The 27770-nt window shown below is 34.9% G+C and overlaps 1 protein-coding gene across 1 annotated transcript in view; it reads right to left on the bottom strand.

Moving 5' to 3' along the window:
* Window positions 1-85: 85 nt before the first annotated feature.
* The window catches only part of jdp (DnaJ domain-containing protein), a 65183-nt gene continuing 37498 nt past the window's right edge, over window positions 86-27770 (bottom strand). Inside the window, exon 4 of the mRNA XM_081729524.1 lies at window positions 86-20391. Within this exon, the coding sequence (XP_081585650.1) occupies window positions 20173-20391 (219 nt within the window). The 3' untranslated portion in view covers window positions 86-20172. The remainder of the gene's footprint in view (window positions 20392-27770) is intronic.

Genomic DNA, 27770 nt, shown 5'->3' with positions numbered 1-27770 from the left:
CAATAATAACAGGTATTCTTCCTTGTGACTTGCATATGAAAACGAAATTAACAAAATTGGTATTTTCTTTTTTTTTTTTTAAAAAAAAAGAATAGAACAAAATATATAATCAGTTCGAAACTAAAATAAAGTTACTAATTAAAATAATAAAATAAGCCTTTCTGTATTTCTCCATACCAATAAATCTATTGCATCGAAGATTATACCATAAATGCTCTAACAGATTTTGTTTGTTTCGCAGCCCGTATTATCATCACGAAACAAGACATATATATGCGCATCCTTTTCCTGCTACAAAATTTTTCCAAAAAGCGTTGGCTTGAAACAGCGAAAACCACGAAATTTTTTGTTCAATGTTTCATGATATTTGGTCTGTAGATTACACGAGATGGAAGATAGAATTGGTGGAATGAAAAAGTCTGAAGGAATGAGAAAAATAAACATCATGCTGCCAACTTCAAAAACTCGTAAGACTGGCACCGAATCCTTGCATCAGAGGTGAGATCTATGACTTACTATATACCCATCTTCACAATAAGGAGCATAGCATCTTTAAAAAATGCTTATCTTAAAACACTTTATAGGGTTAAATGCTGAAAGTTTATTGGCTGACGTGAAGTTTAATGTTCCTTTTCAACAACAAGGCTATGGGATTTGGACCTATAGCATAATGTAGAACCCGGATCAGATGAGTTCCCGACAGGAATCAAAAGTGTACTAACCATGTACCTACGGGGTAAGCTTTAAGTATTGAAAAATCGAGTAAGAATATTTTAATTTTTGCAATAAATTACTCAGGGAAAAACCACCACAAATAAATTGAGTAGTTTAATATTCTTTCAATTAATGAATTTAGGGAACTTTTGTTTATTTTCATTTTTAAATAACACAAAATTCTGACTTTATATATATTTTTTTTACTATCCTTTGGCTAGCTGGGGGCTTCGACCCCAACTCCTCCCCGCGTTTCCTCGGCCTAGGGACTCGCACCTCTTAAACCCAAAATTCTACCGACTTTCAAATTTCTTTCCGTGTTTAAACTCCCTAAAAATAAGATTTTGTAACAAAACGCCCATTTAAATAACATGGAAATTTTTCATTCCTCCCTTTAGACCCCCTAAAGACTAAAAATATTCAGTTTTGGCAATTTTCCTTTGGGTTACTCCCGGAAGAATACAATCATTCGAAATTTCATCACTGTAGCCCTACAGGAAGTGCCTAAACATTTTGAGGTGTAGATGTCCCATATAAATAACATGCGAAAGATTTTTCAGTTCCCCATAAAACCACTCTACAGTTGGAAGTTTTTATTTTTGGTGATTTACTTTAGGTAACGCTAATGAAAACATATAAGCATACTGAATTTCAAGTTTTCATTCCAAGTACCGTACCTAAAATATGAGATTATATGTCCAAAAAAATCCCATTTAAATAACATGGGAAATTCACCCCCTCTTTAGACACCTTAAAAATTAAAAATACTCAGTTTTGGCAATTTTCCTGTGGGTTAGTCGCGGAAAGCTACAATCATGCCAAATTCCAACTTTTCACGTCAACTGGAAGTATCCGTTATTTTATGTCAGTTCATGTAGTTTTATATATAGTTAGAATAGGGAATTGCAAGATTTTTTTCACGTTGCCCGTTTTATAGACAAAAAATTGTTTTGCAGGTAAAAAAAAGTTTTATTTAAATTTAAAATTTCTTTGTCTTTTACTGCTAAAAATCAATCTTCACGACTAAACTGTGAGAACGATCACGAGCAATAAAGTAGATAATCCATTCGAGCATTTATGGTATAGCCTATGATTAAGTTTCGAATTGATATTAAAATGTCATGTTTAAAACATCTCCTATATGAACGCATAAATCCTTATAAGTTGATATTCATAATAAGAATAGGTATTTTTTTATAGTATTTTAACTTACCTCGTATAAAAATTATTTAAAAAATATAATTGTTTATCATTGCTATAATCAATGCATTGCATACCTATTGATTGTCTTCCACATTTATTAGTATTATTACATTCTCCAAACTAATTTTATTAGTAATTTTCATATAATCTTATTATACAAAAAATTATTGAAATAGTAATATAGTATAATAATACTGTTATCTCCTTTGGCATAATGTTCTGCAAGACTACATCAGAGACAAATCTTAACCCATATGATGAAAAATTCATTTTCTGGTACAAATATGCATAAATACTATCATATTTAATTGCAACATGTTTATTGTTTAAAAATTGCATCTTTGACAACTTAGCTGCAAAGTGTTAAAGTGCTCGAAGGACAGATTTACACAAAGAAAACCCTGTTCTCCACGTACAAATTAGTATATTCTAAATAGATTTAGAAACTATTTGAGAGAGGTGAGGAACGTGCAATTGGCATACTCTGCAAGTGATTGGTTATACCAATTACTGGTTATACTGGAAATCAGATTTACAATATCAAAGTTGACGGAAATATTCGAATAACGAAGTATGTGGAAACCCCTTAGTTTACTCACTTTTCGGATTACTTGCAAACAACGCAATAATGAAAATTAAATGAAATTTTTGAGTTTTACGTTCCACGGTTATGCCGGCTAGGCAAAAAGAGATGGTGATGATGATAAATGAATGAACTGGTGGGACGAAGAAAGTGGGAGGACCTCGAGGAAACCCACGCACACGGTGTTTGTCCACCACAAAGTCCACTTGGCGCGAGCTGGGATCGAACCAAGGACCCCACGCTCCAAAGGTGAACGCTCTACCACTGAGCCACCGCGGCCCCAAACGCAATTATATTGAAGGATGTGGCTGTATATAGTTGCAAGTGTTTGCAAAATTGAGCATATACTGGTTAAAAGAATGTTGCGAATAATAGAAAACTGTCTGCTTGCTTTGAGATAAGATTATTTGGCTATTTGTCACTGGAATATGTTACTTTTCAAGTCATTTTGTAAGATGAGAGAAGTTGGCATGGAACAGTTACTGATGAGTTTGAGGCGAAAGGCGTTAAGAAGTCGTCACTGTAGTTTTCTATATATAAAAAAGTATTTTTATTATGACAACAGCTCGATGAAAGGATGTCAGTACTAGATATTAAAATGAACGTCCTACGCTTACGCTCTTGAGGTTAAAGGAGACAGATGACCAATAAAAGTAAATGATTATTAAAGAAAATGTGGTGGGAAATGAAAGCAATCCATGGGCACGACATCCACCACAAACTCACAAGCCTGGGATCAAACCAACGATCCTTCGTATCAGAGGTGGATGCTCTACCAGTGAGCCGCCATGCTCCTCTGGGTATTTAAGTTATCAATTAATGGTAACAAGGATCCGGGACTTCACCTGGCAGGGTGCTGGGTAAGAAATCCGATTCTGTGAAGTTAAGATGAAAATTGTAATGGTAGTCAGTCGACCAAAGTATCTCATATTATCAGGAAGTTATTTATAGCGCAAACCCTGATACATTTTTTTAGTGTATTCCCATTCACTATAATTACGTTAGACCCTGGGAAAACACTAAAAACGAAGCAGGATGACATCATATTTCGAAGATGCAAGATTTTTTGATTAGATGAAGGCACAAGCAGTTGTCGAAAGCGTTACCTGATTTACACAATTAAAAATGAAATGAAATCTTTGAGTTTAACGTCCTACGCTTATTCTCTTTAGTCTAAAGGAGACGATAATTAATGCAGGTGGATGTGATGGAAGAATTGGTGGAATGAGAAATTGGGAGGAAACGGCAGTACACCGAGAAAACCAACGAGCAGGATATTGTCTACCATACATTTACTTGGCCGGAACTCAAACCAGGGACCCCACACACCAACGGTAAACGCTCTACCACTGAGCCACCACGCCTCCGATTTCCACAATTATTACATGCATTAGGTAACTGAAATTTTTCCTTCCTTTTAACACATATATATATTACACTGTGCCATTTTTACAACGGAAATTCTTCCAAAAATGAACCAATCGTTATGTACATACACAAGGAACAAGGAAATAAAACCGCAGCATAAAAAAGAAGAGGAGGGAGGAAGAATGAATGATTGAATATCATGACGAATTGTTCGTTATTCGCTTATAGCTTATAAATATAGAATTTCTTATCTGTAACATGCCACTGTATTTCTATTGATAATTTTTTCCTACAAGGCAGACAGAGAAAAATGCCTCACAGAGTATGATATTGTACTTTACTAGAAGCTATTTTACATAAATACGTGTTTTAAAATAAACACATATATAGAATTTAACATACACACACATACACAGAATATAGTTACACATTAGCCGTTTCCCAGTGCATAATCTAAAAGAACAAATCCTATACAAATTAGTTGAGAACAAGAATTAATAAAAATTTCACAAAAGACTGCTAAATATCACTAAGCCTTTTGCATTTAAAGTATAGGAACCTATATATCTCTTTGGATGAACTAGTCAAAATTTATTCCGAATAATTTTGTTACTTACAACAAACTTATTGCTGTTGTCTATTTTGTACTTTCACCAAATTTATCTTTAAGATAAATAGTTTTCATTGAAAATTTATCTCTTACCCTGTTAAATCCGTCTCTTGTATTTGTAAAACTTTACGCTAGACAGTACGTACAACATACGAAGATTAGTTAATTTAAATTCTAAAACAACTGAAATATTGCAAAGCTATTACATTTAAGCATAAACAACAACTGTGCCTCGAAGATAATTAAAACAAAATATTTGTTTCTATCTATAAATTATTTGATTCCTTAAGATTAACCGAAATTCTTGATGGGTTAATCTCATATAAACTTAGTCGTTAAATTCATTTAATGAATAATCAAAGGAAGCAAAAAACACCACTAAAGATTGTATCAGATCTGCACCACCTTCGATTTTAAAGTTTTGACTTCGCTTGTATCTTTATAGGATTATTTGTATTAGTTTACCTTATATACAAATTTGTACTAAGACACTTTTACAGCAGTGAAAGGTTTCTTACATACATTTTACCACCAAATTAACATGAAGCATATGATTTGACAACTCTATTTTTTCGGAAAGCAGCAAAACATAGTGCTGTAGTTAAGTTATAACTAGTAGCGGCGATCGGCCGTTAAAAAAGGGGGAGGCAAGACACGATTTGAATATTTGTATATCAATGTTAGTTTTCCTGTTGTTTGACGAATAGTTGTATAACTAAGAGCATACTATCTTTTTCAGTTCAAATAGAATCCAAAATAGGCCTAAACTGCGCCAACAATAATGTTTATTTTTTCCTTTTTCTTTTTTTTTTTTGTTTGTTCAAAGAAAGAAAAGCAAATGAAAAGGGATAGCACTGTTGTATCTGCTAGTAAAAAAAAAAAAAAAAAAAAAAAAAAAAAAAAAAAAAAAAAAAAAAAAAAAAAAACTTTCACCACGAATTTGTAACTCCAGAATATCACAAATGCTGTAGGCAAAAACAATGGATAAGATAGAAGTTGTTTCTTATTACTCCCTTTTTAATCAATACTCCTTGCTATTACGAAGAAGAAAACACATTTTAGGAACTGTCAATTTTTGTGCAACTAAACAATAACTTGTGAAAGACTTTTTTTTTTTTTTTTTTTTTTTTTTTTTTTTTAGCGAAATGTTCTCTCAATTAGTTTCAAAGCGCCTGATGAAGATATCTCTTGTAAGAAGAAATGAAAGTACGCTGGAATTGTTGCCCTCCAATAGGTTAATTTTTGAGCCATTTTCCGTGGCAATTCCTGTAGCTTTCTTAACTTCACGTGAAGACAAATAACCAATACGTACTCACGCAACGGCAAATATTATATGGCAACATTTTTTTCAGTAATACATACAAAAAATTTTACATTTTGAAATGAAACTATATACATTAAGGGGTCACTTCAAAAAAGTGAGGAGCAACTGCCGCCCCTGGTTATAACAACTGTGGTTTGTACATCGTCAAAATGATCACACTTACAGTGACAATACAGAAATGAAGCAACAGAATTTTTAAAACAAACAGGATCAAAATAAGAAATACATTAAAATGTTGTACGAGGACATTACACTTCTAACTTTCAAGATATTTAAAGCTGAAGAAGATACCAGAGGTTACTGAAACAGTAATCTAATTCATGTAACATCTGACGCGTTTGGTGAGTAAACATTTTCTTTGCTTTTACCGTAAGCCTAACTTACGTGGCGTTCTACATTTGGTATCAAAGAAGATTAATGAAGAATTTAAACACGTACAATTCTTCTGACTGCTGGCTGAAGAAAGTCACTGACGTGAATTTGATTAATTTGAATTGCGGAGCCTCTTCGTTCAGGTGTCTCCTTGACCTTTATTAGGGATTTATAAGATTAAACTGTTAGTACGTACGTTTGTCCGTTACCCCACACGAAAGCTCTTGAGATAGCAATTATCTCGGCCGAGTTTCCCAGTAAGCAGGCGCGTCTACAATAAGTCTAAGTTTGCTGTTAATGTCCCTTGATAGACTTAACATTACAAATTTTCTCTGTGTATGGCTTTCCCAAGTGTACATTTCAAGTCATGCTTGGAGTCCTGATAGCTTTGACATATAAACCTGTGTATGCTTAAACCAGATGAATGAATGAAGGCTACGCAAGAATGCTTGCGTGTTAGACTTAGCCTTAGAGGTTTTCTCCGTATATAGCTTCGCCAAGTGTAAATTTTAAGTCATGCTTCCCAGGTGTATCAATTTAAACGAATTTTAAGGCTAGCCCTATATTATGTATTATTGTCAAGTCTGAAACAAGGTTGCAATCAAGGAACTAGCAAGTTTGCTATAGCCTTGGTTACGTCTGCAGCCATGTAAATGCAAACTTGTGCAAGCCTACAGACTTAGCCTTGAAGGTTTGAGTAAGGGTATTAAAAGTATGGAATGCTATTAGGGTTATTAATGGAATCAATCCGATAATATCTTTACGGGTAACGGTGGACTCTGTACCCTACAGAATCAATCCGTTATCTTCAAGGGTAATGGTGGGCCCTTTGTGACCTATGGAATCAATCCGTTAATATCTTCACGGGTAACGGTGGGCCCCTTGTGACCTATGGAATCAATCCGTTAATATCTTTACGGGCAACGATGGGCCCTTTGTGACCTATGGAATTAATTTGTTGATATATTCACGGGTAACGGTGAACCCTTTGTGACCTATGGAATCAATCCGTTAATATCTTCACGGGTAACAAAGGGCCTTTGTGACCTATCTTGTAATAGTACCTATTTGCTATGCAACCAAAATTACAAGTTTGTCGAAGGGGTTGCATGTCACTGCAGTCAACATAGCATCCTCGAAGAAGTCGGGTGATCCTCTTTATTGTTTTCATCAGAGTTTATTTATTAATATAAAAGTTAATTTGTAAGTATTAAATTCATATCCAGAACACTTTCACAAAGAAGGCCAAATAACTTTGAACAAAACAGCGAAGTTTTAACATTACAGCTCTCGTCATTACAAGGAACAGAAAGAAAGAGAAAAAAATGCTTCCTTATATTAAGAACTGTCATACAGTTGACACTGGGAAAATACAAAATAGTTGATCCTGGGAAACTATATGGAATGGAAATCAACATTGAAAAATAGAAAGTCATGAGAATATCCTGTGGAAATTCGCCCTTACGGGTTAGAGTAGAACAAAGACTACTTGAAGAGGTCGATCATTTCAAATATCTGGGAAGTATTTTGACGAAAGACGCGTACTGCACCAAAGACATCAGGTCAAGAATTGCCATAGACAACGAAGCATTCAACAAGAAAGAAAGAAAGAAAGAAAAAAAAACATTCTTAACTAGCAGCCTTAATATTGGACTACGGAAGAAATTTGTCAAGTGCTATATATGGAGTATTAGAGTGCAAGGTTCAGAAATTTGGACATTACGAAAGCTAGAGAAGAACTATTTAGAGAGCTTCGAAATGTAGTGTTGGAGGAAAATGGAAAAGATAAAATGGACAGAAAGATTAACAAACGAAGATGTTTTAAAACGGATAGGAGAGAAGAGGACTCTTTTAGCTCCGTAGAGAGGCCAATTGAATTGGACACATCTTGCGAAGAAATTGTCTTCTTCACAACGCTATAGAAGAAAAGATGGAAGGAAAGCGATGGATAAGGAAGAAGAACACAAGTGATCGATGATATGAAAAATAGAAGAAAATATTAAAGTTAAAAGAGGAAGCTGAAAATCGAGAAACATGGAAGAAACATTTCCATAACTAAATTGAAAATTAAGAAAAAAATCACTCTAATTAATCCCAGGACCTACCAAAAGGCAGAATACTTAATAATAATAATAATAATAATAATAATAATAATAATAATAATAATAATAATAATAATAATAATAATAATAATAACTAGGCTAGAAATCAAAGATGGTGCAGATATTTTAAAAGTTTTAAATTTCGAAAATGTCGAAATTGAATTAAATGTAGTAATTTCCAGTTAAGGAACCAAAGAAAAACTTGATACTGTTCACATTTCTGGAAAAAGCTATATAACGGACATGAACCTTTAATTAGAACAATGGAAAACTAAATGTTAACGCACAGTCTACTGGTGAGACATCTTATATTTTGCATATTTTTTGTATAAAAAAAAAGAAAGTTAAGACTTATTGCTTACATTTTCTCCAGTCATATTTGAATCTTTCAACAATTCCATTATGTCCTTAAATATAAGTAATGTTAACGTCACCTTGGATCTATAATTCATGGTCTCATTTTAATCTTGGAAAACATTCCTTTGTTTTCACACTATTATTTAAGGAATGTGAAAACTCATATTAAAAACTGTAATAAAACTAACTTCTACACAATTCTAGCGTTCTGATCACCTTATACAATTATATTCATTACTAAGCTTAGTGCAAACGATAAAAAATACGTGATGCAATTAGGTATGTGCTTTAACAATAAGTAAATTAGAAAGGTGCTACAGCAATAACTAATTAGGAAGTCTACTTCACTTATTTTACAAAGGACATCTTAATTAGCCATGTAAAATTTCCCTTCTTAACTAACTTCGGAAGACATTAAAAAATCTCTGACAAAATCAAACAGCTATATAATTTGTAATATCAATATTTTTTTTCTCTCATCGATTTATCTTTTGTTTTTTTTACATGAGCTGATCACTAAAGACTGATCATCAGTGTTTATGAGGTGAATACAACAGCAAAGCACAGAAAACGAAACACATCTGTGTAGTGGGAGAAATGACGAATAGATCTAGCAAATTTGAAGGCCATGACGTCAGGAATGTGACCTTGGCAGCCATTCAAGCACACGTAGTTTCAGTTTCCCATAGGGCAACATGGAAGTGACACGCGAACAACAGTACAGCAATTCTGTTGACTATCTTGCAGAAATCAACGTTTCGTGTGTATCCCATCCTCCATATAGCCCTGATTTAGCATCTTGTGATTTCTTTCTTTTTTCCAACTTTGAAGAAACACCTCCGGGGATGGCGTTTCGCACCTCCAGGTGCAGTGGTAAAAGCTGCTGAGGCGATTTTGAAGGATCTGTCCAAAAATGGTTCCCAGCTTGTCTTTGATGACTGGCAAAAAAGTTAGGACAAATGCATTGCATGTAACGGGGACTATTTTGAAAAAAGACCATCAAGATTCGGAGGATTAGTACAAGTAATTATGTTTCATTCATTTACGATCATTATTTATTGATCAGCGCTCGTATTTCAAATATTAAAATAACAAAAATAATAAATGGACGCCAATAGCTTTAGTTTTGACAAAAATTATGACTATCTTCAGTTACTTCTTGCAAATTAAAGTTAATTTCAGATGCTACATGACATGTAAGACAATAGCTAACATTCGTTTCTGTAAGAAATCACATCTGGATCATCGGCGCAAAAGGACCATTTAGCAATGAGGGACCTCACTATTATTACTGAGAATGAACTGACTGACTGACTGGAACAGAATCAATATCATATGTATAAACATAAGCCTCTGTTTCTAATAGTTTTCACAATGCTATAACTTGCCACCTTTCAAAGGAATCAAGAACAAATATAACAATTCTCTGTAGTGACAACAATAATTGATGTCGATCATACTGCATGTACAAACAGAAAATCACTACTAATTTTAAACAACAAAGAAATCCAGAGATGTAATGAATTTACTCTAGAAGTATTGAACAACAGAACACATTAAGAGACAATATTAATACAGTAGCAAGAACAATTAGATTAATAAAACACGTAGATCATTTTCATTTACATATCATTTTATAAGATTTGCTTTAGTCACAAACACGAAGTTTAATATATACATTTTTCTATTTCTTTACTATATATATATAGAATTAGAACTTTCAATTCCAAATTTCAGTTATGGATATATTGCATAATGAAAGATTCAAATTCACAAACCTTCTCTTCTAAATAGAATATTCTCTCCGGAGAGGAACCAATGAAGTAGGAAAGAAAATGGACAGGGAACAGGGTGCTCAAGATGGAAAGTGATTATAGAGGAACGCAAACCTCTCTCACACTTTCTTAAAATGCTGTAATGTACATTACCCCATTTCTTTGAAGAGATCCCTAAGAACATTGCAATAATGTCGTTCCACGCAAGGAAACATGACACGTTAGTGTGCTCACAAGTTTCTTTCATCCACTCACCGCTTCCTCTCAATTTTGAGAAAAGAATTTTTTATTTGCCGTACTAGAAAAAAATAAGAAAAACAGGACGATAAAATTTTACATTAAATAAGCATCGGCACTTATTTGAGCAAAATGCCTTGAAACAATAGTAATAATATAATAAACGAACAGTCATTTGCATAGAAGGACAATCTGCAATGAGCAAAATACATCTGAGCAGCTAAATGCATTTACGTGACACTATGCGAAAAGGCATATTAGCATAGTTCTTTCATTGACCAACTGTGTAGCGTACAGCGACACAATCAATCTAGACAGCATAGCAACATTAAACATGGTGTTGATAAAACTAAACATACAATGAATATTTTCATTCTTGCAACTGTGAATTAAAGAATTCTTCTTTTTTCGAATTGCATTACAGTGAGGCTGAAGGCTTTAAGTATATAGGGGATATAAGTTTTCACAAAATGACGCTTACACCAGTGGCGGTTATTGAGGGAAGTCGCACCGGTAGAAATTTAAATTTTATCGCTACGCGCAGAGAGACGAAATCTTACCTAATGCATTACAGTATGTAGCGAAACCAACAGTACTGAAATCACATTGTTGACACTTATTTATATATTTGTTATACAACATAATAAAACATAAGAAATGTTCTCAAATGGATGTCAACTAAATGTTACTCAACATACATTGTAAATTTAAGAGGAATCGCGCCTGTACATCATGTGATCAAAATGTTGAATATTACGTCGCACACATTCTTCACAGCGATCCTGTAAATCGATGAACATGCTAGTGAACACAGGTTGCTGGAACAACAAAACATATGACCAATCTTCTCTCTTAATTACGGTATAGTGGTAGGGTGTTACCTATTCGGAAAATTGCTTTCCTCAGCATACCCTTTATGTAGGCATCTCGAACCGTGAGGTCAGGGAAGTGGAGAGGACATGGAAAATCTGTTTCGCGGGAAATCAAGCTATGCCCAAACTCTTGTGATCAGAACGACAAGTGCTTCACTTACAGTGTGAGCAGTAGCTCCGTCTGGCTGCATCCATTATTCTTGTAACGACAGAGTTTTGGTGCGGAAAAAACCGCTCAAATCAAGCAAGAATGGGTCAATAATCAATTGTCGATTAATGTAGCGTTCAAGGTACACACAGCTTTCATCACTGAATCATGTGTTGCTGATGAAATCTTCATCCTCATATGCCATATCTCCAGAGAAAATACAGTAGACGTGCGCGCTCATCTCCTTCAGTAAGACGATGCCCTAAACCTATGAGCGTAAACATTGCTCGGCAATAAACACTTTCTCCTCTGTTGTGAGTAACATTATTTTCACACCAACAGCACACTACGCTAGTCCACACATAACTGAGCACACATGTGGTGCTCACAGCTCATTCCAAACGGCACCTGCGCGCAATCCGTACGCGAATTTCAGTACTGTTTGTTTCTCAGCATACTGTAATTCTTGTATACAGATTTCTGAAATTGTACGAAACTTTCTTTCTTTCTTTAATTTGTAACAATAAAATTGCTATTTTTTTTTTTTTTTTTTTTTTTTTTTTTACCAAAGTGACATCGCTAAAGAGCCGCCACTGATTTCCATCTTCATTTACTTCAAGTCTTCAATTAAAAAATCGGAAATTCAATGCTCGCTCTTCAAGGAATTACGAACAAAATCAGTGAATTTGAAAATCAGGTAAATATTAACGAGCTTAGGAGATAATTTAATTTCGATTGATTACAGGATTATATTCGGAATTATTTCCAGAGTCGGTAACTCACAACATAGCAAACCTTAAAATTAATAAGTAGAAGACCAGAAACGCTTTGTTTCGACTCATGTGTTTGTCTTTTAGCTCGAGAATGGAGAAATGTCAATGAATGAAAATTGACACATAAAAAGCATTATTCGCCCATATTAAGGGAAGACAAATCACAGACTTTTGTTTTTTCAACGCTTGTCCTTTAGACACAAATTGTATTCACGTAGTAGAAAAAACCTTTTTCTTCTAAGCCTCTTAATACAACTTTTAAGAATCTTAAAATATACCAGAAAAGTATATTTCACTTCTTTAGTAAAATATATATAAAAAAGATCTTTTGTGTTATCAATTTTTATCTTTATATATAATAGTTTGAGCGAATTCTACTCTTAAAAGAGTGGTACACTAATTCCAACATTGTTTGATATAAGTTTGCTCTTCTTGTCTTTGAGACATTTCTATCTGTTTACCAACGTTTCTGTCTACTGCATATTGGTATTTTCTTTTCCAAACCAAGAGCTCCATCTTGTATTTTTAATTTGATTTGAAAAATAAAACTAAAACTTTAGTAATAACAAACAAATTTAACACAGATACAGAGAAACCTCTAAAATTTATCACCTGTGTAGCTTATTTAAATTGTCCATTTCTTGTACAACCCCATGTTACACGTGTAACATAAAGTTAATAATAGAATACAGGTGCTTTACACGTGATAAATTATGGTACGACCTTAGCATCACAAGACTAATTGTTAACCACAGCAATGTATATGCACAGGTTGGCCGGTAATTATGGATATGATGTTCGACTGACTGTATTATTTGTATTTCTGGACAAAATGTTTCGATATAGCAACACTGTGTAGCCCGAAAGTGGGGATAACGGTCACTGGGTTAGAACCGTTAGTGTATGCCAGACAGGATGAACGAAACATTCCCCGAAACGCTGGATCGGTCGACGTGTGTCTGTGGAATGGCCATCTCGATCTCCCGATTCGACCACATGACTTTTTCTTATAAGGTGTTTTAAAGGACAATATGTATCAACATTACATACGCAATTTGGCCAAACTACGGGAAACTATCACAGAAGAATTCCACAGGATACCAATATGGGTCTGTCAAGATGTTTGTAACAATATTGACCTTCGTCTTCAGTCATGCATTAATTTGGATGGTGCATGAGAACAGAGATTAAAATTTTTGTAAGGAAAGGTTTGAGAGTAATGTGTTTATGTTCAAGTTATGTTGCTAGTTTCTTTATCAGAGTCTTTGAAAAATCATTTTCATAATTATGGACCGCCCTGTACATACTGATTACATTTCAGAGACAATTCTAATTTATTTAAGATGTACACAGGTAGGAAGCCAATTTAAAGTACAAATAATAAGATTTATTGTTTCTTTTAATTACAAAACTAGTTCATTTCATGTATTCAGGTCAAATATTAATTGAAGTATACACTATTCACGTATTTTCTTTCTTTCTTTTTCTTTTTTTTTAATCAATATACTTTTCATTTAAGAATAAAAGAATATTTGTATGATATGATTCTTACTTATACATTATAGTTTGAGATATATTTATTTTATAGGAACATTATATTACTCTTGTATAAAAATACGGAGAGAAAACAGGATTTTTCCCCTTTCAATCAGAGTAAAAGTTTATTGCAGAATAAAGGCGAACTTTACCTTTTATGAAATATAGTTCTTTAATAGTTATTACATAATGTAATGTGTAAATATGTGAAGGTGTTAGATTTTCTACTAAAGACAGAGAATATGTAATTCTTATGTTTTTGGCAACAAAGAAAATAAGGATTACGTTACGCATTATATTATGTTCTTTCCAAAACATTTTCGTTTTTTTCAAATCTTTCTCAAAGCTGTTTAAATTTATATTATATTTGATAAACTGCATCACACCAAAACTTCCATAGGTGCGAATTCAATTATAAAAAAAAAAAAAAAAAAAAAGTGAAAAATTTACGACTGGACTGAGATTGAAGATGGATCTGCAGCTTGCTGTGCCGATGCGATAACCATCAAGTCACGCACAACATAAATTTTAGTGCAGCCCACATGGTCTCTGTGGCTGAGCATTGATATCACGATGGGAAAATTGTAACATTTATTCCAATTTCAACTATTTAAGTTGGACACTTAGTTACATATTTGCCGTAAGTTTGCCAGAATATATGATTATTGAACCACTCAAGGTGTAATTCATTCAATGAATGTTCAATGGTAAAATAAATAAATAAGTAAATAAATAAATAAATAAAAATAAAAAAATAAATTTAAATTTGTGTATTTTCCAAGATTTTTTCACATTTTACCCTATATTTTTACAATATTCCTTCCTTTCAAATTGAACATACACGTATTAACAATGACGTCCTTTTGGATTGTATCTTAACTGCCTAGAAATCTGTCTAGCCACAAAACCTAACGGAAATGCGCAGGTATGGCCATAAAAGAAAATGATATCTTTTTGACTACTGTCCATAACAACACTTACATATTAATACGGATATCATTACAGAATGTCCGCCTGTTTACAAAGCGGATTGGTTGGCGAGCTCCTTAATGCATCGGCCGGAGACCTGCATTCCAATCTTGGTTCAGTTGTGTAATTTCTCACTGTTTGTATAATAATATGTTATCACAGCTTAGACCAGCTTCTTTTACAAACTAACTCTTAAGAGCAAAATTTTCTCGATTCCTAATCAAACATACGAAGTTTTAATTGAAGAAAATAACCTGGATATTGTCAGAGAGGACAAAGAAATCTTCACAAATTATTTTGTTTCTGTCTGCACACATGTTTCTGTCAGATATTGTTACTGAATTTCATCTTAACATGCTTATTATACAATCATTTCTCCATAAAACCAAGTAAACTCTGTAATATTCCTTAAAAGTTCTGCAGTCACGCCCAGCGAACAGGAATATAATAGATCAATTGTATATAACTGTGATTACAGTATTTAGTTATAGAAAATATTGGTATTTACATTTTCTATAATCGCAACTGTAAATAAACACTTTGAAAACGAAAATAAATTTAGTCACAACAGGTAAATATATTCTACTATCACAGAACGCACATCAACAGCTTTAAGATACAATAACGTTATTTCACAGGTCAGTATGAAAGACTACAGGACAAATACCACAAGCGCTTTGAGCAAAGTACTTGGATTCAGAATTAAGAGACAATGGTAAGCCAGAGACAACTGCTGGAACTAGCGACCAACTTCATATGTTACAATTATTATACTTTCAAAATATTCGAGTACGTTTAATGAATCCAACTGGAGACCAGCGAGCTCAAGCTATTGGTGATATAAGAGGTGCAATGGCCAATATGGAGTTAAAAAGAAGTTGCGGTACGTAGCTACAAGTACACGGTGTCCATGCTATAGGCATTGAAAAATAATACATTACAAACAAAAAACGAATACATAGGTATTTTCAGGCACATACTGATTTGAAAGGAAATATTTTCGATTGATCATGAGTTTGGCAACACAACAACTGCGCGCTGCATGCCGGGAAATCTCTCATTGTTGGAGTCGCGCAGTGTCTTTCCTTGCTTTGGATTCACTGATTCTTTGGCCTCTATGATCCCCTGATTTTCTTTCATTGGACCCCTTTTCCACGGGAATTCATTACGTATATTGTGTCCAAAACAAAAGTTCGAAATGTGGCAGATTTGAGAAAACGTATCAATCATACAATTTAGTTTATAATGCCTCAAATACTTGTAAATGAGAGTCACGAGATAGATTATCGGTTTGATATCCACAGGACTACAAATAGTGCTCATATTGAGATTTATAAACTAATACACACTTTCAGCTATTCCGGTAAGATTAGGAACAGATCATATTTACACATACAAATAGTAAAAAAGTGATTGACTCGACGGAGACGTGTCGATGCGTTAACCACTACGCTACCCAGTCCGCCTGCCAGAACAGCCAAACACACTCCCACTCCTGCAGTCGGTGCTCTACACTCAGACCACATGGTTTGTACCACAACCTACCTGCTGTGCTAACGCGTCGGCACAGTATGCCGGAGATTCCGGGTTCGAGTCTGGGTCCAGTCAATCACTTCTTCACTCTTCATATTATGCTAATATCTGTAACTTGGACATAATTTCATTAAAAATATACCTGTAATATATTATACATATAATGAAAAAAAATACTCTTTTTCTTGTGTATACCTATAGCCCGGAAACCCTGTTTATTAATAGTAGTAGTGTACAGAAACAGATTGGGTACACGAATAATCTTATATTTTACTATTGATACAAATTTTTGGGAAACATTTCCAATAAAGTCGATAATTTTACATAGGTAGTCTTTAGGTTTAAGTACAAACAAACATACCGTTAATGATCTCATTAAAGCCGCATTAAGTTATAAGGGAAGGCATATTTAACGTGAAATCGCCCAGGTCGAATATCTTTCCCTTTCAGCCTACTAAGCACAATATAAATATCTAATTTTAGTTTGGAAACATAATCTGAAATTACACTGATATTAAATCAATAATTTGTGCTTGTCTTACAATCAGCAAAAAAATGAACTAAAAAACACAGTTGTCTCAAAATTATCATTGCCTTACAAGTACTTACAGTAATTAACCTTATTTCTTCGTCTTCACAATTCTTAATGAGTAATGAATATTTTCTTTTGAAATCTTATTTTATTCATAAGTAGGAAGCCCACGGGAAGTAAGAAAGCTTGTTTCAAATGCATAATTATTACATTCTTATAACCTTACCACCACACTACAAAATTTAAAACTACAGAAATATCCTTCGAAGAATATAAAATAATAATAAAACTCCATATAAAAATACAAATGCCAAACATAAGTAATTGCATTTATATTTAAAAAATAAACTTAAATTCTGGTATTTAAAATAAAAAAATAAAAACTATATTCAAAAATTGAACAATGCATCGAAACTCTACCACTAATCAAGACACAAAAATACATCAACATATATTTATATTTATATATATTTCAACTAGTCTAACCAGTTGTTCATTTGTCACTGTACAACACAGACATTCTTTCGTGGTTCAAGTAATTCTTCGCTAACCGCCACCAATGAGATTTTTATTCGAGTTTACAAATAGACCCTTCTATAATCAACTTGGAATAACAATCAGTTTGTACAAAATCAAATTCGTTGAAGAAGCATAAATGTTTAGATCATGACTTTTCACAGATCTATCACTGTCTGTAACAGTATAAAACCAGCTTTCTCAAAAGCTTTTTCAAATTGAGAATGTTGAACAATTTTAGGAATGTACCTACAAAAGACCGTAGCCACGTAAGAGGCAAGCTAGCACTGTCCCCGCTTACTGCTAAAAGCACACTTTATTCACGTATTGTATTGAGATATTTTTTATATATTGATAGTAGTACTGATTTCAACACGCAGTACTAACCACTGCGAAATTAAAATGCCGCTAATTTTACAGGTGGAACAAGAGCGCCCTAGACAATATTATTTTGCATGAGATACCGTTATCACGAATCACCAAGTAGCTTTCCGTTCGCGTTTAAAAACGCGAAAATAAACGCCGATTTTCTAAATGCCTGGAAATCGAAAGCAGATAAGTGAGTTCACATGTAAAATAATATTGTCTAGCGAGCTCTTGTTCTACTTTTCGATTATCTTTTACCTATTTGAAGATATCACATAATCACTGTACAATTAGCGGTATTTTTTAATTTCGCCGTAATGAGGCCTCTTAAGCCATTAAAGAAATTAGTTGCGGATCATACAATGCTTTTTACATAATGTGAGCGTAAGTTCCATATAGAAAATACAAAATCAAATAGCGCTTGGACAAGGATAGGATTCCCAAGAATCTAACTAAGTGTACGTTGATAAAATCACGATTGCTAGAAATACGTTTCAAGCTAGATTTAAAATGATTAAATTTAAGCTCGTTCTTATCAGCTAATTTCATTGATACATTTTAATATCCCTGAGCCAGAAGGATATAAAAGCAGAACCTATAGTTTAACGTGGGTCCTTAAACACATACACCCTCCATTGAGGTAAGAATTCGGGATCATACGCACAGAAATCTCCACTTCCGTTCTTTAGGAATTGGTCTAAACGCTCTTTACCACCATTTGTAAAATATCCATTATGTAAAAATTACTTCAAATTTAATACGCGTACATTCTAAAACAGAGGCGGGCAAATTATGGCCCGCAGGCCAGATGGGGCTCCCTGTAAGGTTCTATCTGGCCCGCGACATGATTCCTAAACTGACAAATGAAAAGAAGAATAGGGTTACTTCGAAAGATGACAAATGGTCATTTAACTTAAATCGTTACAGTCAGTGGTCCACTTAGAAATAGGACTTAATATTACAAAAAATTGTATACAGGTACCATTGCTGTTTGTAATAAATTATATTGGCCGAATAAAAGATTTTTTCTTTGGCCCTGTCCTTAAAAAAATTTCTAACACTGATTTAGAACCTAAATATTTGAAGCCAGATTGTCTTTACAAGTTTTGCGAGTTTACAAAGGTGACTACCGAACTTAGAAACATCAGAAAAAGTCTTCAGATGTGATATTAACAAAATTAATTTAAAAAAAATACTTAATGCAAATGTATCCGTTTTGAATTTCGGATTCACGGTGAGTACCTAAATTTAAATAAAAAAAATTGTACTGGCTTGCAGTCTAAAGCACTGAGATCATACTTCGAAGGAAATTTTATTATTCTCTGTATAGAAATGCGGAAGCTACTCTTTATCAATAATTAATTACCCTCATTAGAACGACATGTGACAACTTCAATCAGAACAATGCTACCAACCTTGAAATACCTTTGTTTGCAGCACAGCCGAATATCCCTGAACACAAGTCCTACCTCTAATGAAGCACATATGCCAGCTGTTTTCTTTCCAGATGATACGACTAGCGAGTAACATCAGGGAAGACTTAGATAAGAAAGTCCTTTAAATCTGGAATTTTACGAAATGTAGCACTTATCTCTAAAGACTGTTGGCATATATATATATATCTTAACACAAACCAATTTGAGATACGACCCTGTATGTGGAATTCATGTCTTACGACTAACATGAAATGTCACTTGCAGACTAGAATAGGGTCCATATGCACACACAGGAGTTTGTATCAATTGTCGTTTGCTGTAAACACACTCTGCTAAGCTCTGAAATGAGATTCTTATTTGAATGTTTAAAAAAATATAAGAACTCTGTTGCAACAGTTTCAGATGGATGTAGACTTAGTTTGGATAGCAACAGAGTACGATGGTAAATATTTTTACATCACCTATCACTTATATATCTTATTATGAGATTCGAAGGACTGATTATTAGTTACCCTAATACGATACAAGAAAAGAAATAATGTTATTCCTGCATTGAAAATTTGAAAGAATTTAAGTTAGGTTTTAAATGCCTTATCTGTATCTATTCTAAACAGTTTCTTTCTACATGAAGGGTCATTGTTTCATACCATATAATTATGTCGGTTAGCGAAGTTAAGGAAATCTCTTTTCCCACTATTCTACAGATTTTTCTTCAATTTACATCAACGAATGAGCACAAAGACTTTGACGGTTGCATTTTTTTTTTTCTTTCAGTTTACAAAGGGTAAAGGAACAGTCAAAATTAATCTGAAAGTATTATTATTACTTAAATGTAAATGACCCTGTTTAGATTTCATAATTGCGGAATTTACTGACGACCTCGCTCGGAGCATCTGGGTTCCACTGGACGGTGCCTTTTGCTCCCCAGTGGATGTTGGGGCCGCCTTCAGACGCCCTTCGGTGGGCCTCTCGTCTCAAATCAGGAGTCTGCTGCTGCAAATGGGAAGAAGGTCCACTCGGCTCCAGCATGCGGTCCTTCGTCTTCGGCACAGCCCAATGCATGGACTACAAGCACAACAGAAACATAATTTAATATATTAATTCTATTTTTGTTTTCTTACAAAAGGATCTAAGATATACTTTTGAGGATATATTGCTTTGTGAATGGTGAGTGACGAAAGAGTCTCGCAAAGCGCTTAGAAGTAATTAATTGATTACTGATAGCTGGTTGAGAATCCATATAGGGTTAGAAATATACTTGTGTTAAGTAGATGAGAAAACATGAATATCCTATCGACTGCGCCATTGAAATACCACAAACTTCAGGATTAACTATAGCTACTTTATATGATCTCTAATACATGAGATTTCACTAGTACATATAAATTAGACCTATGCCGTACCATTGACCGTATTCGCTAAGACATGGTTCTCAACCTTTTTCGACTGACGATACAGTTTACTGAACACGATACACTTCTTTGATATTTTTTATCATAAATAATAATAATAATAATAATATTTGGTCTAGGAATTAATTCGTGCGGGTGGACAAGAGATGGCGCAACGAACGGAGCGTCCCACAGTTCCGTGTATCCACACATGTGTTGCAAACCCCTGTCATCGCGTATCGTTCGTAGTATAGGGCAGTGGATTAAAGCGTCAACAACACCAGTTTGTAGTTAAGTGAACATGGCGCAATTTGTGCCTGATAAAGTGTTTTTGCGGGGTGTCCTGCTGCATTACTTTAACATGCAGAAAAGTGCGACTGAAAGTCATCGTATTTTGGTGGAAGTGTATGGTGACCATGCTCTAGCTGAGCGAACGTGTCAGAAGTGGTTTGCACGGTTTAGAAGTGGTGATTTCGGCTTGGCAGACCAAGAGCGAGCTGGACAGCCAAAAAAATTTCAAGACAAAGAATTGACAGCATTGCTCGAGCAGGATTCGTGTCAAACGCAGGAACAACTTGCAGCAGCATTAGGCGTTGATCAAACAACAGTCTCCAAACGCTTGAAAGCCATGGGAATGATTCAAAAGATGTCACATTGGGTTCCACATGAATTGAAAGACAGAGACGTTGAAAGACGAAAAACCATTTGCGAATTGCTGCTTCAACGACAGAGCAGAAAGGGGTTTCTGCATCGCAATTATTACGGGTGATGAGAAGTGGATCCATTACGAGAACCCTAAACGAAAAAAGGCCTGGGTGAAACCAGGTGAACCAGGTCCATCACAACCAAAACGAGATATTCACTGTGCAAAGGTTATGCTGTGCATATGGTGGGATATGAAAGGTGTGGTGTACTATGAGCTGCTGCAACCGGGTGAAACTATGAATGGAGAACGTTATCGACGACAATTAATGCGTTTGAAGCAAGCTCTGGCCAGAACACGACCAGAATGGGAGAACAGACATGATAAACTTATTGTTCAACATGATAACGCTCGCCCACATGTCGCAAAACCGGTCAAAACCTATTTAGAAAATGTCGGATGGGAAGTTTTACCCCACCCGCCGTATTCACCAGACGTTGCTCCTTCGGACTACTACTTGTTCGATTGCATGAACAACGATTTGATTGGACAGCGGTTTACTTCTTCAGAAGATATCGAAACATGGGTCTCTGACTGGATCGCTTCCAAGGATGAGGACTTCTTTCGCCACGGAATCCGTACATTGCCTGACAGATGGGCGAAAGTGGTGGCTAGCGATGGACAATATTTTTCTTAAGGTATTTATGTATTTTGTGTTTGTACTACAGCTTCAATGTGTGCGTACCAACCGCACGAATTAATTCCTAGACCAAATAATAATAATAATAATAATAATAATAATAATAATAATAATAATAATAATAATAATAATAATAATAATAATAATAATAATATCTATTATAATAGTGACACCCAATAGTTTTAATAATGAGTCCATATAGCTCTGAGCTGTAGGTGTTGACTGGTACAGTCTGTCTCGATTTTAACTAATTCATGATTTTTAAATTCTAAAATTTCGCTACACACCTTAAGGGACTGCGTGACACCAGTGTATCACGACACATCGTTGAGAAACACTGCACTAAGATACTAAAGAGTGTTAGTATCAGGAAGAAGAATTTACTATATCATTATATTATGAGGGTCAATTCCGTAAGTAATATATATATATATATATTTTTTTTAATGTATAACGTCCGAGGTGGATGTTGGCGTTATAGTAGAGATGAAACCTTTTTTGCTAAGAGGAGGCCGTGGTGACTCAGTAGTACAGCGTTCACCTCTGGTGTATGAGGTCCTTAGTTCGATCGATCGCCCCAAGAAGGTTTTGTGGTGGACAAACACTGCAACAGGTTTGTCCATGGGTTTTCTCGGGGTTCTTCAGTTTCCTCCCACTTTCTTTATTCCACCATTTCATTCATTTCTGATCATCACCGTCTCCTTTAACCTAGCCGGCATCACCCTGGGATGTTACACTGAAAAAATTCATTTCATTTCATTTTCACTCTTTGCTAACATCCTGTTATTTTCATTCTATTTCGACACAAGCAGCAGCGCAACAGTTAACCAAAATGACACTTGACAAAGTGCTGCGTATGAAACGGACGGTGTTATTGAGTTCTTACTGTCGAACGAATTGCATCCAGTGACATTCATCAACGCTCCCTGGGGAACCTACGGGAATCTACATACAGTCTATGGAGTGACGACATATGAATTCTCTGTCAACAAACTGCGAAATCTCTGTCAAAAAGGAGTTCAAGATAGCCATTTACAGGAAATCAATTCAGAACGTTACAAGACGCTGAAAGCTCGAATTGTACGAGTCAGAACAGAGAAGAAGAACGTCTTCGCCTACAATACGATAAGGCCCCACAACAAGGTTGCTACTACGGAGATTATTGCGAAATTTGGTTTGACTGTCGTATCACACCCACCACGCAGTCCGGACTTAGCGTCTTCCGACTTCCATCTCTTTGATCCTATAAAAGATGGACTACACGAGCAACGGATGTTGTCATCGCAGTAGTAAAAAAGGAGTTTGTCTGCTAGTTCCGATTATTACAAACATGGAGGCTCTTGCTGGCAAAAGTGCATAACGAATGGTGACGACCATGTGGAAAAATGACTATATATAGCTGAAACTTGCCTTATGCTATTGTCTAATTCAGCTTCTATATCTCTAGCAGTTCACATAAAAAAAATAAAGACGTCATGTTCGGAATGATTATCGTGTATCATCTATTTCAGCTCATTACTTATTTGCCTGTTATACACAGGGTGTCTCAAAAGTTTCCTGACAGGGTAACTCTGTTATCAGAGTTACAAAAAAAATGTAAGAGGGGAAACCTTCTCCAAATGTGATGTTTTTAATCTAAAGTGAAGGAATCTTTTAAATCGGATGAGCCGTTTGGGCTCTACATTCTTTATGTGCCCAATGTTAAATGAAAATATACCGTTGTCATTTACATGGGTCCATAACATAAGCGAATGAAGTCACTGTTTGAAGTGCGGACTGGCCATCGACACATTAACGTAAGACTTCATTCACTTGTGTTATTGGTGCAGGTAAACGGTAACATTGCATTTTCATTTAATATTGGGCGCATAAAGATTGTACAGCCCAAACGAATGGTCCGATTAAAAAAAATTCCTTCACTTTAGATTGAAAACATCATATTTGGAGACGGTTTCTCTTCTTACATTTTGTTGTAACTCTGATAATAACAGAGTTACCTATGTCTGGGGACTTTTGAGATACCCTGTATATACACAGTATGTCATAATTCATAATACGTTACGTTTCTACATTTCCTTTCATATTTTCTCATCTACTTACCATGTATCAGCATGACTCCATAATAATTATCTGTAACTATACAAATATATTTCTAACTTTATTTCTATATCCAACTATCTATCTATTACTTCTAAGAGCTTTCTGCCAACATTATTTCATCTCTCAGCAGTCGATATTTCACTACATTGAAGATAAGGGCTTTTTCTAGTAAAAATATTTTTAAGTTAAGCCATCAGTAACACAAAATATATGCTACGAAATACAGATTGACGCAGTTCAGGACTGTCAACATGTGAAAAGACATCTATTTTGTCCTAGAACAGGTGAAGGTGAAATGATAAAATACGTAATAAAAAGAAGGAAATGAAATCTCTAAGTTTTACGTCCCACGTTTATGCCGGCTAGGCTAAAGGAGACGGTGATGATGAAAAATTAATGAAATGGTGGAATGAAGAAAGTAGGAGGAAACGGGAGAACCCTGAGAAAACCCACGCACATGGTATTTGTCCACCACAAAGTTCACTTGGCACGAACTGGGATCAAACCAAGGACCTCATGCACCAGAAGTGAACACTCTACCACTGAGCCACCGTGGTCCCAATACTAATTTGTGTTACAATTTCGGTTGCATATTACTGCCTTTATCAAACACACGTCATTAGATAATGTCTGACGAAGGCAATGAAATATATTGTCGAAATTAGTGACAGGAAATAATTGCTTTGTCCAGATTTAATATTTATTTTAAGGATTTTACTTTTATCTTTAACTGAGAAACGTGATGTAAAATAATAAAGAAAAAAGATCCAAAATTCAAATAAAAAAGAAAAGTAGCGAATGCGGAGCAGAACGATGTTTTTGTACGTTGAACTCATCAAGAATACGTTACAATTGATCCATTTCGTTACACATCGAACGAAAAAGTGCGCGGATTATTTCAACATGTATTGCATCCACGGGTAAAATACTGAACCACATCTAAAATATTGTTCTTGTTATGCTTTGCAGCTTTATTGTTTGATTATTTCAGGGCTAAACAAGCATTCAACAGGAAAAAAAGGACTGCTAACATCAAGAAATCTGTCGTTGGACGTTCGAAAACGATTTATTAAGACCCTGGTATGAAGCTTGAAGAGATACCAAAGGAAACTAATGGAGGACGGCAGATCATGAAGACAATAGGAAAAAGAAGCAACATGTGAAACAGCGTGTTGATAGAGGGAAAGGCAAAAGGAAAACTAGGAAGGGGAAGACTAAGGATAGAATATTTAGATGAAGTTACGAAGAAGAGATCCTATCAAAACATAAAACAGCTCTCCCACGGGAAAGAGTAGTTGCAAAATTTCCATGCTGCCCACCAACCTACAGTTGAGGTGAGAATGATGATTTCAGGGCATCTGGCAAAAGGAACAACTCTCTTATATAATGTTCTTATAATATATATATATATATATTACTTTGCTACGAAAATTCTGCAGTTATAACATAAAGTTCACTTGTTCGACGTCCGCTATATAGTATAATATTAACAAATCACTGGAAAGAGCACTCTCGTGGCTATGGCTAACATATAAGTGTTTGACATGGAAGACACTCATTCCCGGTGAAAGCTCATGTGGTTCGATCCCACGTAATCTGTAGTTCCAAGTCTCATACAGCCTTAGTACTGAAAAGTGATGTTTAATTCCAAATAATGTTTCAATTTTGAAAATTACTAAACACACTGATTTAATCATATACTAAGAGTGAAAAAGTGGACGACTGGATCGGGATTCGAGCTTGGGATCTTCGGCGTACGGTGCCGATGCGTTAACCACTACGCTACCCAGTCCCTTCCCGGAACAGCCATACACTCTCCGATACTTGAAGTCCCTCTTTGATTTGCTTTAAAAAAAGGAGAAAAGGAGATGACATGAAATTTTTAGTTTTATGTCCCACGATTATCCCCTATCGGCTAAAAGAGAGAGAGATCATTAATGCAAGTGAAGATTACGAAACAATTGGAGGAATAAAAAAATGAAATGAAATGAAATCTTTGAGTATTATGTCCCACGATAACGCCGTATAGGCTAAAGGGAGACGGTGATGAGAAATAAATGAAATGGTGGACGCATACGGTGTTTGTCCACAATAAAGCTCACTTGACGCGAGTTGGGATTGAACCAGGAACACCATGCCAGAAATGAACGCTATACCACTGAGCCACCGCGGCCCGGATTGGAGGAAAATTGAAACCAAATTTTTTAAGTTTTACGTCCCACGGTTATACCGGCCAGGGTAAAAGGAGACGGTGATGATGAGACATAAATGAAATGGTGGAATGAAGAAAGTGGAGAAAAAAACGGGAGAACCTCGAGAAAACTCACGCACACGGTGTTTGTCCACCATAAAGTCCACTGGGCACGAGCTGAGATAGAACCAGAGACCCCATGCACCAGAAGTGAACGCTCTACCACCGAGTCCCCGCGGCCCGGACTCAAGGAATGAGAAGTGGTAGGAAACAGGAGAACTTCGTCAAAACTCACTGATAAGATGTTCACCATAAACTCACATGGGCTGGGATCGAATAAGATACCTCTCGTAACATACGTGAGCGTTCTACCACTGAGCCATCGAGCCTCTAATTTGGTTTTAAGTATCAGTTACTAACGTTCAATATGAATCGAGTCTCAATTTCAAAGATTGGGAGAAGAAAAACAAATTCATCACCGAAACGTAAACTGAGAAATATCTGAAAGCAAAATCTTATTTTTCTCTTTCTCCTTCGAAAGCATTCTTTTTGTGTAATAAAACGTAGTTGCTGTCATGGTGTTTTAAAAGCCTATTAAATTCTCGGCTGCAGGATGAAAATAACTGCGAGAGAGGCAATCAGAGGGAAAATTGAAAAATCAATGCATTGTATGCGAGAAGCTTACTTTTATAGCATTATTGACAGGAAGGAAAAACAAATTTTATTACTTTTCATTGCGGAGACTTTTCAAGGATAAAATTCCATCGTAGAAAGCATACTTCCATTAGCCTTTTGACGATTAGACACAGCGCTGTGTTGACAGAGAGAAGAATTAAGGGAGATTCAATTACTCTCGTAAAGAAAAACCCTCAGCTAAAGGAAGCATTAAAAAATATATCTTCCTGCTCTTTATGCTAAAGAAGCTTAAAAATTTTGCAATGTTATTAGCGTTAACAGATTTTTTTTTTTTTTGAATCTAGAAATAAGATATAATTCATACATGTCATAACAGAACAAATGATAAGGATGACTGAAAATTCTTATGCGTAGTTTTTGAGAAATCGATGCTGTATGTTAACCACTCTAGCTATTAAGATGAAATTAAGAATGAAGTTTATTCTCATCAAGCTTTTAATTACGACACTAGCGACACATACATAGTGTTGTTAACAAGATATAGCCCCAAAATTATGACTAACTTTGTAACAAGATATAGCCCCAAAATTATGACTAACTTTGTAACAAGATATAGTCCCAAAATTATGACTAACTTTGTAACAAGATATAGCCCCAAAATTATGACTAACTTTGTAACAAGATATAGCCCCAAAATTATGACTAACTTTGTAACAAGATATAGCCCCAAAATTATGACTTAACTTTGCAACAAGATATAGCCCCAAAATTATGACTTAACTT

This window comes from Thermobia domestica, chromosome 10 (assembly GCF_964235325.1).
Source record: "Thermobia domestica chromosome 10, izTheDome1.hap1.1, whole genome shotgun sequence".
Lineage (NCBI taxonomy): Eukaryota > Metazoa > Arthropoda > Insecta > Zygentoma > Lepismatidae > Thermobia > Thermobia domestica.
This window is presented reverse-complemented; position numbering and strand designations above follow the sequence as displayed.